Below are 12,937 nucleotides of genomic sequence, written 5' to 3'. Positions count from 1 at the left end.
AGATGGTGTAGAAGGGTGGTTTGGGTGGAAGTAAATGGAGTGGCTATTGCAGAGGTTGATGGGGTAGAAGGGTGGATGTGGCAGGGGTAGATGGTGTAGAAGGGTGGTTTGGGTGGAAGTAAATGGGGTGGCTATTGCAGAGGTTGATGGGATAGAAGGATGGCTATTGCAGAGGTTGATGGGGTAGAAGGGTGGTTTGGGTGGAAGTAAATGGAGTGGCTATTGCAGAGGTTGATGGGGTAGAAGGGTGGATGTGGCAGGGGTAGATGGTGTAGAAGGGTGGTTTGGGTGGAAGTAAATGGAGTGGCTATTGCAGAGGTTGATGGGGTAGAAGGGTGGATATGGCAGGGGTAGATGGTGTAGAAGGGTGGTTTGGGTGGAAGTAAATGGGGTGGCTATTGCAGAGGTTGATGGGATAGAAGGGTGGCTATTGCAGAGGTTGATGGGTTAGAAGGGTGGATGTGGCAGGGGTAGATGGTGTAGAAGGGTGGTTTGGGTGGAAGTAAATGGGGTGGCTATTGCAGAGGTTGATGGGATAGAAGGGTGGCTATTGCAGAGGTTGATGGGGTAGATGGGTGGCTGTGTTAGAGATAAGTGGGGTGGATGTGGCAGTGGTAGATAGGATGGAATTGGCGTCGGCTGTGTGCTTAGGTTAGATGCAGTAGAGTACTTAGGTAGATATTGAAACAATAGGGGTGGATGCAGTAAGTATAGTTGTGGCTGATGTTGATGTGGATAGTATAGATTCAGTTCCAACTGTCAGGGTTAATGTCGAAATGGTGAGATCAGGGTATATGTCGTTAGTGGGGTTAGGGTAGATGTTGCAGACGTTGATGCAGTTGGTAGATGTAAAAGGGGAAGGTGTGGTAGGTTAGACATGGTAATGCTTTGTGTTAGGGGTAGATGGGATATACATGATATAGGAAGATTTGTTAGGGGTAGATGGTATATACATGATATAGGAAGATTTGTTAGGGGTAGATGGGATATACATGATATAGGAAGATTTGTTAGGGGTAGATGGGATATACATGATATAGGAAGATTTGTTAGGGGTAGATGGGATATACATGATATAGGAAGATTTGTTAGGGGTAGATGGGATATACATGATATAGGAAGATTTGTTAGGGGTAGATGGGATATACATGATATAGGAAGATTTGTTAGGGGTAGATGGGATATACATGATATAGGAAGATTTGTTAGGGGTAGATGGGATATACATGATATAGGAAGATTTGTTAGGGGTAGATGGGATATACATGATATAGGAAGATTTGTTAGGGGTAGATGGGATATACATGATATAGGAAGATTTGTTAGGGGTAGATGGGATATACATGATATAGGAAGATTTGTTAGGGGTAGATGGGATATACATGATATAGGAAGATTTGTTAGGGGTAGATGGGGTGTAGGTAGATATGGAAGTGGTAGATGGGAAATGTTAAGGGTAGAGATGTAGAGGTAGATGAAATGGGTGTACAGTCTGTACAACCTGTGTAACAATTGTCACATTTCAAAACATAGCAAGCTTCTTCCAATTGCACTCATATCTTTCTTTTCTTCCACAGGAGCAAGTGCCTGGAGAGAAACTACCCAAACTAAAGTCACAGAAACGGTACAAAAATCCTGATAAAAGTTTTTGTGTGGTCAAAAATGATGTATAATGTTTTCTACTGTATTTCGTGCTCATGGCGTGCACCTTTAGCACCTAACTTGTGTGATGTTTGAGAGTGTGTCATAGACAGAACCTTAAATTAAAGATGGTACTTGTTGTTACCCTGCCTGGTGCTCGTCATAAAGGGGATAAAACATAAACTGATTCGCTCAGAGTCAGTATACTGTGTCTGTGTGAGGTATCCATATTAAACTGGTATGGTATCTCAGAGGGTTAGTACTATAAACTCGGCGTAAATCCAGACAAGTAAAAGCACACACACACAACATTTTATAAGTGCAATAATCTTAAACGCAAGGCCCCATTTCACCTCACCTCACCTCACCTCACCTCACCTCACCATACCATGCTGGTTTGTGCGTGTGGTCCAATTTCAGTACCTCTTTCATGAGGTGATGTGAGCAGGTTGGGAATATCTTTCTGACTTAGGACTGAATACTGGACCCATGAAGTTCCGGGTAGAGAATAGGTCTTCAGCATCCCATGGGATGATGCATGTCATTGCGTAGGTCAATGCTCATGATGTCAATCACTGGATTGTCTGGTCCAGACTCGATTATTGACAGACTGCCATCATAAAGCTAGAATATTGCTTAGTGCTGCATTTAGAACAGACAAACAAACAAACAATACTAGGCACTCGCTCAGTCATCAAGAAGCCCTCCATGGTGCCATAGCTTAGTCAGGATCCGCTGATTGTAAGTTCCAAGCCTAGATTCCTCCAATCATGATTCTTTAGATTCCTCCAATCTTGATTCTTTAGATTCCTCCAATCAGGATTCTTTAGATTCCTCCAATCAGGATTCTTTAGATTCCTCCAATCAGGATTCTTTGTCAGCGCTCCGAAGTCATCTGAAAACCTGCATCACCTTCCTCCAACATCAAGCCGACAGTAGTCCTCATACTGATCATAAGAATCTGTTTAAATCCACCACCTCACTCATTCATCCCTCCAACACTAACTTGCTCTAATGCTCCTCCTGTGTTGAACTCAACAATGCACTCAAACAATTTCAGTGAAGACAGGGCTGGTCTGTTTTGTTAAGGTTAAAGGTATCCGAAGGGCCGTTAGAATTTCACACATTTTGGGGGTATTGCTATATGTTGTCACTATTCGGCCTAGATGTTCTTGGTTTATTTCCATCCCCGGGAGAATGTTATGTTTTCATATAAATCATTGATTGAATATGCACATTTAAAGAGGGTGTTCCTTTTTTTCAGGCCCCGAGAAAAAAGTGACACTGCAAATATTGACGGACAGATTGGATATTACAAACGTGGTGTTCAGTTCATCAACAAGGAATCTCTCCAGAAACTGAAAACCTCGTGATTGTTCCCCACATTCTAATCCAGCTCAACTTCATCAACCATAATACCTGTACATAACTCACTTCTGGTACATGGAAAAGGGTTTCTAGGTGATGAAGAAGTGTCACCAGGGATCTTCTCTCCTTCATCAGTTACAGTGCTACCCCTATAAGTGAAGATGATGTGATTAGAGTCCTACATTGCTCTACATGGATAGAAGATACAAGATCAAGGCCCGCTTCACGAAGTGATCGCAACGCAATGATTGTCGCGAAATCCCATAAATTGATAGTCATAGATCAAAGATCACGTTTTTAAACAGGGAGGCCCAGTGCTAACAGCAATTGTAGATACCATCATTTTGAACATAGATTATTATAAGTGCTCAGAATGTGTGTGGATTTCCATTAAGCATGTTGAGTTTGTTTTGCGTAAAAAAATGAATGAAAAAAAAAAGATGCTGCATTGCATGAACGTAAAAAATTGTCATCATTGTCAATCATCCAAATGCGGTATTGTGCAGAGCTGTAAATATGCATTTTACCTTTCAATTCATTATTTGAAGTAGTTTGGGTGTCAACAATGTGAATTTATTTTGTCCATTTTATTTGAAGACAGTTTCATTGACAATATCATTCCTATGCTCATTAACTTATGAAAGCTCATAATAAACGTGTATATAGCCATAGAAAGATAGTGCATGTTGTGAAAATGCAAACAATTACAGTGACACTGTGGTAATGTGGTGAGGACATCACGTGCAGCACGTTGTAATGTGGTGAGGACATCACACGCAGCAATGGCACATGAAGGCGCCAGGAGAGGTCACACCATTCTTCAATTAACAACAGGTGTTTTGTTTGTTTGTTTCTTGTTTAACGCCGCACACAGCAATATTCCAACTATATGACGGCGGTCTGTAAATAATCGAGTCTGGACCACACAATTCAGTCACTGACATCATGAGCATCGATCCATGCAATTTGGGATACGAAGACATGCATCAACTAAGTCATGACCACCCGATCCCGTTAGTCGCTCTTACGACAAGCATAGTCGCCTCTTACGACAAGCATTGTCGCCTTTTACAGCAAGAATGGGTTGCTGAAGATCTATTCTACCCCGGATCTTCACGGGTCTGTGATGTAAGGATGATGTGATGTTTATGTGGATGAGATATAAACAAATTTAAGTCCATAAAAGCATGATGCGTCATTTCAACACACCCATCTATATACTTCTGTTGGTGGGCAGGTTGTCGGAGAGGGCCCATTTCGCCGTGCAGAGTTGCGTCCCTTAGGAGTGCCAGAAACACATTGTGGGTTAGGATCACAGAATTGCCCTGACTATGTTTCCAGGTTTGTCAGCACCATACCCGTGCTTGTGGGTGGCACCAAAGCGGATACCGCTCCGTGGTCTAGTGGATAGAGAGTGTGTCGGAGAGCCGAAGGTCGGTGATTTCTTTTCCTGCCGGTCATACTGAAAGCCATTAAAAAATGGTACGTGTTACCCTGTCTGGCATTTGGCATAATAGGGGATGAAACGAGGACTGGTCGGCTCGGAATCCGTATTATGTGGGGTATTTTTTGTTAAAAATACACTGTAAAAGTGGCCTTAGTCCGGACCAGTGTAAAAACAGACTGACAGACAGAGACAGACACACACACACAAAATTGTGTACCCTGGCTGCTATTTTCACCAAATATCTAAAGGTCTGCGGTCGACATCTTACTGAGTGAGTGGGTGAGTGAGTGAGTATTGTTTTACGCCGCTTTTAGCAATATTCCAGCAATATCACGGCGGTGGACACCAGAAATGGGCTTCACACATTGTGCCAATGTCGGGAATCGAACCCGGGTCTTCGGCGTGATGAGCAAACGCTTTAACCACTAGGCTACCCGACCGCCCCACATCTTCCTGAGAACCAGAAAGTAGTCGTGGATTTCACCAAAGACTTACTGTCTTCTACCATTAGCTTTCCTCCCTCATTAAATTTAAACGGACAAATAAGTCTCTATAACCATGGTTTTACTCATGTATTTCCGTTTGGGGGATCCCATTTCGTGTTGTAATTGTTTGGTCGAAAATAGTGACTAAATGGATCGACTGGTCAGGCTCGGTAATGGGGTTGAGTGTGTGTCATCGTACACTGACGTCGTGGATGGGTGCTCACAATATCAGTCACTGGATTATCTGGTCCGGACTCGATTATTTGCAGGACGTCGTCATATAGCTGGAATATTGATGAGTGACGTTAATCAACAAACAAACAAACATTGGGAATCTCGGGAATAGACCGCCTCCGTGGTCTAGTGGTAGAGCGTCCGCCCGGAGAGCGGAAGGTCCGGGGTTCGATCCCCGGCCGCGTCATAACAAAAGACGTTAAAAGATGGTACTTGTTGTTACCCTGTCTGGCGCTCGGCATTAAGGGGCTAAAACAAGGACTGGTCGGCTCGGAGTCAGTATACTGTGTCTGAGAGGGGTATTCATGTTAAACTGCGGCATGGTATCTCAGTGGGCTAGCACTACAAATCGGCATCAGTCCGGACTAGTACAAGCAGCCACACACACACGTGCATGCACGTCGCTATATAAGTGCAATAATCTTGGACGCGACGTTAAACCCAATTTCACCTCACCTTCACCTCTGGAAGAATAGACCGATACCGCATGCATAGCATGAGTTGCCCCCAGAACAGGTATCGGGTGGTCAAGATGGCTTCCCAGTGACTTTATGGCATGCTATGAAGTACAAGCTAACACGGATGTTTTATGATTTATTCACATGGATGTTCTGAACATTCACTGCACTTGGAAACAAATAGAAATGAAACGAAAAACAAGTAGCACCCGAATTCGAGATCATCACGAAAATACGCCAAAATGAATGTATTGACGTTATCACGGCATGAGAACCCACAGGTTAAACTGTTTTGAACCAGGATTGCCAACTTGCCGCATCCAAACGACATGTTCATGTATCCGACTAGATATACTACTCAAAAGAAGTTAAGGACCACCCGATACTTTCATATTACTATCGTTAATCTATCATGGCATTTTTTCACATTATTGTAGTTAATCCGTCATGACATGACATATTAACTGTAGTAATATGAAGGAATCGGGTGGACATTAACCTCTTTTGAGTAGGTTATACACAAAAGTACCTTAATAGGAATTAAAGAGAAAACAAACGAAGACAAGACTTATGTTGAAGACCTTAGGGAATTTGACATTCTGTGATTTTATCGAAAAAAAGAGAAATTGTCCCAGAAAATGCTTATAAAATATAATAATGCTGAAGACTGTTGCAAATAAAGAAGAAATTGCCTGCCACAAAAAATACATAGTTGCAAGATTTAAAAATACACCAAAACTATTTAGGCTCAGTTTTAAGTATAAAAGATCTCTGGGTAATATCCCACCCCATCCTACCCCAGAATATCCAATGGTCCTTTATGACCAACAACTACCTATTCACGGGCTCTGTTGTTGACGCTACTCTTGTAACTTGCCTATGTCTGTGCATCTTCCCGAGGCAAGAGAGTTAACTGACTTTAAAAGTCCAGTTTCCACCCTTGCCGAACTAGGCTGGAATTCCTGGGCTCGATCGTAGCGCCACCAGTGGCTATTACGAGTAATGTCCTTTCTATGCCTCTCCTATTAACCAATCAGATTCAACCTCTCGTATCACTAGCATTTGCTTCAAACAAAACGGTGGCGCCCAGTCAAGACGATCTGATCGATAATCAAGATCTATATTGTGATGAAACGAGTCTTAAATCGCGAAGTGCATCAAATCACGTGAGCACCTTGATTAAAAACATGAAAAGATATAGAAAATATTTTGTTGACAACGAGTTAGCGGTGCACATGCTTTGCAAATCCTGCAGTCGACCGAACTATGCATGACAGTTTACGAACCGGATTTCGATTTCGGTGCGCGATTTTGATTGGTCTATGCATAGACTCGTTAGTCCAGCCAAAATGTAACTCCATAATACCAGCCCAGTTCGGCAAGGGTGGAAACTGGACTTTTACAATCAGTTAACTCACTTGCCTCGGGAAGATGATGTCTATGTGTGTCAGTGCATCTTGTGATAGCATTTGTGACACTACGTTTGCTTGGCGAAGCGGTCCCCAGTGTAATAGAAAGGTGGGGTTGTGGTTGCGTGAGCTACATACAATGACCTGACATGCATGATTTCACCATCAAATGTTCACTTTACAGCAGTCGTCTACTGTCAGTCTTATGTTTCCTTTTCTTTGTTGTTTAACGCCGCAATCAGCAATATTCAAGCTATATGACAGCGGTCTGTAAACAATCGAGTCTGGACCAGACAATCCAGTGATTGACATCATGAGCATCGAACTGGGATACGATGACATGCATTAACCAAGTCGGCGAGCCTGACCACCCGATCCCGTTAGTCGTCTCTAACTACAAGCATACTCGACATTTATAGATCAATGTTATATGAAAACGTACGAAACGACACTTATCAACAAGTTATTTACAATAACAGATCAACAGATAAACAACACCACCATTATCAATATCACAGATCTTGATGACAATTTGCGTTTGCGTAAAAGATTTAAAATGACTTATGGACAGAAGATGTTATTTCAAACAATCATAAACGTTTACTGAATATGTACATTTTGTAAAATCATTGATATTTTTCATCCGCTTCCACCAACTTGGACGAACCGCCTGCTGTAACGCATATACATGCAATATACTGCTCAAAACAAGTTAAACACCCACAATGAACAGTATTCCCGTTATATAACCGCGTGACAGCTTGGTGGGGGAGTAAAACCAGAAGCGATGCAAGTCTCAGACGTTTACAATTTTGGTGAAATCCACCAGAACGGGTTCGGTTCTGACAAACCAAGAAACAAGCATGGAGAACCGGAATTCGAACCCACGATCATGGGTTTCTGGCGTTCCAAGGGACGCAACTCTGCACATCGAATTACGGCGCTTTAGACGACTGGGCCACCCTTGCCCCTACTATATTATTTTGACGCTGTTCTTTCAAAAATCGGGGCGGTTGGGTAGCCTAGTGGTTAAAGCGTTGCTTCGTGACACCTAAGGTCCGGGTTCGATTCAGATGATGCCGGCTTACAGCAAGCGCCAGAAACATTTGTTTTTAAGTACGGATAACTGTAATTACATTTTCTCTCTTGAGATGATGAAACGTAAGGCACCTTTGTGATGGGAGCATGTTTCCGATACATGTTCCCTGTATGGGCTTGTAGTTACTACAGGTACATGAACAGGAGAAAACACTGGTTCCTAGAGCATAGGCACTGTCATGTGACTACACGGCGACTCGCGGCGGAGTCGTCTTTATTTCCTTCGTCTCCTTCTCAGCCTTCCTCTCCAGCAGGTACTTCTCTATCTTCTCCATGGCTTCCTCGGCGTTTGACACTTCCTCCACACCCGCGCGCACGTTGCTTGGGATGGCGACCACGCCCTCCCTCTTCAGACGCGCCTCTATCACCAGCTTCAGACAAGTACGGAAATCCGTCTGGGTCAAAATACGGTCATCTAGGATGAAAAATATATAATTTCATTTAATTCCTAAACATCCCTTGTCATCACCTATTGTTTATTTGTAGTACTGGTTGGTCAACAGGGTCGTTGTGGTATTACAAAGCTATGGCGGTATGCAGTTATCATGTATCTTAATCAGCTTCAGTTTCAATCCATAGTAAGTTATAATTTAAGATCCTGTGTTGAACCCAGAAAAAAATGTTTACCTTTTTACAGCTAATGTTATAATTTACATTATTATCATTTGAAGCAAGTTTGTTACATACATTTGTATTTACATAGTTTATTCAAAGAACGTATTGATAAGAGATGCAAGAACTAACACAAATCACACAACAGTTGGGGTGAATGACATTAAACAGCAACGTCTCTAAGTAGAACGGTAATACTTTAGAACACCAATCTGTATACCGGGAATACATTGCCACACGTGTTGTTGAAAGGTAAATGTCGTGAGACGGACCACGCACAATCACAATCAGCCACATTAAACAGCTACCCCCCCCCCCCCCCCCCCCCTCCTCCACATACACACACAGTACAAAACTATATATGTGTTGTGAAAAACTCTATAAAACTCTAATCCTTACATTTCACATTTGATTCAGATCCTTGACAATGAATTCCCGGTGAGACTGCACAATGCACAGGGAGATTAAACTGCCGGACAAAATAGGTATACATTTATCCAAAAGTTTCTAGGTTGAAAACAGGTGACGAAACACTACAAACGTAAGGCTTAAACCACAATTATGATAGCCATACCAAATACAGCACCATCGAGTAACCATTTCTTGTTGGTTTCGTTTCAAGACACCATCAAACATGGGTGATTACTCCCCCCCCCCCCCCCCCCCCCCCCCTCCCCCCGGCAGTTTAAATGACAGTCTCCCTGCTGTTGGCGAGACAGAGCGACACACTACATACCAAGGAGTGACCAAGCCTCCGTCTCCTGCACCACGGGGCGGATCCAGCGAGACTTCCTAGCCTCCACGTCTGAAGCCTTTGGCGGATACAAGCTCCATATCACCTCCAGGGCCTCGTCCCGGACAAGAGGTCTGCATGCATCTCGCACGGGCTGCACGTGCCTGTCGGACGGGGATTGGTCACTCCCTGGATCAAAGGACATGCGCTTTGAGAAGGAGGGCTGGATACAGGAAACAGACGAGGATCGAGGGAAAGGTTCCTTGACTTTCAGGGAAGGAAAATACTATACCTTAAGGTCTTCAGAAATGAAAGTGTGAAGCCCATGTCTGGTGTCCCCCGCCGTGATATTACTGGAATATTGCTAAATGCGGCGTAAAACCATACTCATTCACTCAATAGAAACGAAGGAGTTGCCAGGCGACTGAACCGGTTCCCTCTGTCAGTTGCTTATAGACAGTCACCTAGTTTATTGCACAGACACCAGGCACGGAGATGGGAAACAGACTTGTGATCAGGTTTTATTGAGCATTAGTAAATTCAACAACAATCCTGGCCCACCTCAGCGACTGCTGTGATACTAACGATCTAAGAGTGCAGGGAGTTTGTCTACTAGTAAAACATATCAAGTGCTGTCGTGGGCAGCTCTGAACAGGAAACAACAGCAGCAGGTGAAGCTTTCAAGAATGCTTTTGTACTAGAATTAGAGTTATCTGTCCTTGGTGTGCACATGGACGTGGTGGGCTTGATCCTTCTAGAAAATTCTGGGGAGACAGTTTCTAAAATACTGGCTGTAAAAGACCGAGAATCGGGCGTTTCGACTTGTTTCTAATCTACTTGCCAAGTGCAGTTTGTTTACCTATTTGGAAACCCAAGTTCCTGTCAGGTTCCAACACTTTTAAATTCTAGGGCCTTTTACTTATTACTTCTGCCACTAATTTGACACATTGTATTGCATTTTATTGGTATTGTAAATCCTAAGACTGTATGTGTAAATATTATTTGTAGATCATTTATTGATCGTTAGTGGTAATTTACTGGTTTCGCAAGTTAGTTCTGTGCGTACCGATTTCAGGGTTAACGTCTGCGTTTCAATTTGAAAATCGACTCGAAAAACATGATCAAGACATAAGATCGAATGACATGAACACCCGACAAGAAGTAAAACCGGATATGAACATGAGTCAAGAACGAGAATGATACAGGGACGGGATTACAAAAGTATATGTGAGTTTACACCGCGTTTAGCAATATTCCAGCAATATCACGGCGGGGGACATCAGAAATGAGCTTCACACATTGTACCCATGTCGGGAATCGAAGCCGGGTCTTCGGCGAGACGAGCGAACGCTTTAACCACTAGGCTACGCGACCGCCCTACGAAACAAGAACCAGCAGGGACAGGAACAAAATAACCGGGAACAGACACAAGAACATGGGGCAGAAATGTCAGGAACAAGGATACGGGACAGAAGGACATGGGCAGGAACAAGATACAGGGAAGAGGAACAGGTGTCGGAATCATAAAGTGACATGCTCTAGAGGAAGACAACACGATAGATTGTCAGACATCAGTACCAGTGTAGGGGTCAACTAGTTTATAGACATTCCTGGTCAGTCCCGTGCCTTGAGGGACAAAGATGGTCCACAGCATGTCCATCACTTCGGACTGGTAGAAGCCCTCGCTCAGTATCCTAGGCAACACGTGTTGGCACAGCGTGCAGCAACCTAGGGCGAGTAGTGACAGAGATGCACTCACATGCAGTTCCAATTACACTTCCAGTAGGTCACGTCGTGAGTCCTCCTCACAGACCTAGCCATATCTTGTAAACGATCTTTCAGGAATCAATGTAAGTGTTTATAATGTTCTCACAAGCAAGCTTTAATGATGCAGAAATGTGTGTTAATTCCCCATGTTGTAACTTGTTATTTGCCCATGATGTAATCCGTGTTATTTACCCATGATTCGTGAACGCCTGCTTATTATATAGTCGGACTCGAACGATCGACTTTAGCAGAGATTTCTTATGAATATGGAAAGGCCTTTATGGCTTTTATTCATCATTTTCCATCATGAAAGAATTTGATAGCGTGTGCTCTTTCCCCACCATCTGCTAATGTGTTCCATTTCCTCATCATGAAAAAACGCGTCTTACTTACCCATCATGTAGTAACATGTAATGTATACCCCATCATGAAATAACCGTGATATTTTCATGGGATGAGTTCGCCCCGATTATGTTTCTAGGTTTGTCAGCACCATATATCCGTGCTCGTGGGTTTCACCGAAGTGGTAAACATCTGAGAGCTGTATCACTTCGGGCTTTCCTCCCACATCAAGCTGACACGCCGTGATATAACTTGAATACTGTTAAAAGCGGCGTTAAACACAACTCAGTGACTCACTCCATGGGATGTGATAACGTGTGGTATTTTCCCATCAAGATACAACATGTGATATTATCTCATCATTTAATAAAGTTTGCTGTTTACTCATTACGTAATAACGTGTTTTCTTCATCATGAAATCACATGCCAGGGACATCCCCGTGTGGCCTACCTAGACAGATCCTCTTCTGGAGGAGGTCCTTGAGGTTGACCAGAGTCATGTAGTCGGACACGGTGTGCACGTTCTTGTCCGAGGATGCTATAGACTTGAGCTCCTCGACATCCACGTCATACCCCACACCTGCAAGTAAAAGTTGTGTTATCACATTCATATGTATGGAGTGAATTAACGTTAAGCCAATTCGCTGTGCAGAGTTGCGTCTCTTGGGCCCGCCTGAAGCCTATCTATGATTGTGGGTTCGAATCTCGGTTCGCCCCGATTATGTTTCTAGGTTTGTCAGCATCATACACGTTCTCGTTGGTTTCATCAAAGTGGTAAATGTCTGAGACCTGTATCACTTCGGGCTTTCCCCCTACATTAAGCTTACACGATATAACTGGAATACTTTTCAAAGCAGCGTTAAACCCAACTCACCCATTAACGTTTAACCTTGTTTTTAAACGCTTTCAAGGAAGAAATGCATTTGGATTTTATATCTTTTTTTTCACAAATACTAGTACTACTAGTTAGTATATGGAATTTTTAGTTGTGAAATTGACTTTTTTAGTATAGTATCTTAAGAACATGTTTGTAAATACTCTTCCGTTGGTATTATCAGTCGGCTGAAGGGAAGAAGAAATGAAGGAAAGATAAAGTGTTTTTAATAGCTTATGTGGTTTACTCCCTTTCCATACTAACCACAGTTTTTTAATGTTTATTGTATTGAATATTTGAACTTTGGGTCGGCGGATCCATAAACTTGGCAATTATTTATACCCCCTGACCGTCTATCATTCAACGCAAATTTCCAGACATTCTCCGTGCACTATCACAAGCTGTCATTTATATACGAGAACGTTCATCTGGAAAATATATAGTTTAGTTAGAATTATTGAAATAAATT

General features: G+C 42.9%; 1 protein-coding gene and 1 long non-coding RNA gene across 3 annotated transcripts in view; one reads left to right on the top strand and one right to left on the bottom strand.

The window, feature by feature from the left end:
* The first annotated feature begins 1,561 nt into the window (after positions 1-1,561).
* On the top strand, positions 1,562-3,684 carry LOC125376884. The gene is made up of 2 exons (XR_007219366.1): positions 1,562-1,624; positions 2,906-3,684. It is a non-coding gene; the product is annotated as an uncharacterized LOC125376884 (long non-coding RNA).
* Positions 3,685-6,957: 3,273 nt separating this feature from the next.
* The window catches only part of LOC124144815, a 39,068-nt gene continuing 33,088 nt past the window's right edge, over positions 6,958-12,937 (bottom strand). The window contains exons 13-15 of one of the 2 annotated variants that reach the window (XM_046514399.2): positions 12,046-12,174; positions 11,064-11,213; positions 6,958-8,555 (exon numbers count right to left, since the gene is read on the bottom strand). In XM_046514399.2, coding sequence (XP_046370355.2) covers positions 8,326-8,555; positions 11,064-11,213; positions 12,046-12,174 — 509 coding nt within the window. In that variant the 3' untranslated portion in view covers positions 6,958-8,325. Of the gene's footprint in view, positions 8,556-9,488; positions 9,675-11,063; positions 11,214-12,045; positions 12,175-12,937 lie in introns of both variants that reach the window. The other variant, XM_046514398.2, reaches the window with a different exon arrangement.

This window comes from Haliotis rufescens, unplaced genomic scaffold, assembly GCF_023055435.1.
Source record: "Haliotis rufescens isolate VD_foot unplaced genomic scaffold, xgHalRufe1.0.p SCAF_8, whole genome shotgun sequence".
NCBI classification, from domain to species: Eukaryota; Metazoa; Mollusca; class Gastropoda; order Lepetellida; family Haliotidae; genus Haliotis; species Haliotis rufescens.
The sequence above is the reverse complement of the archived record's forward strand: the minus strand, read 5'-3'. Positions and strand labels throughout refer to the sequence as shown.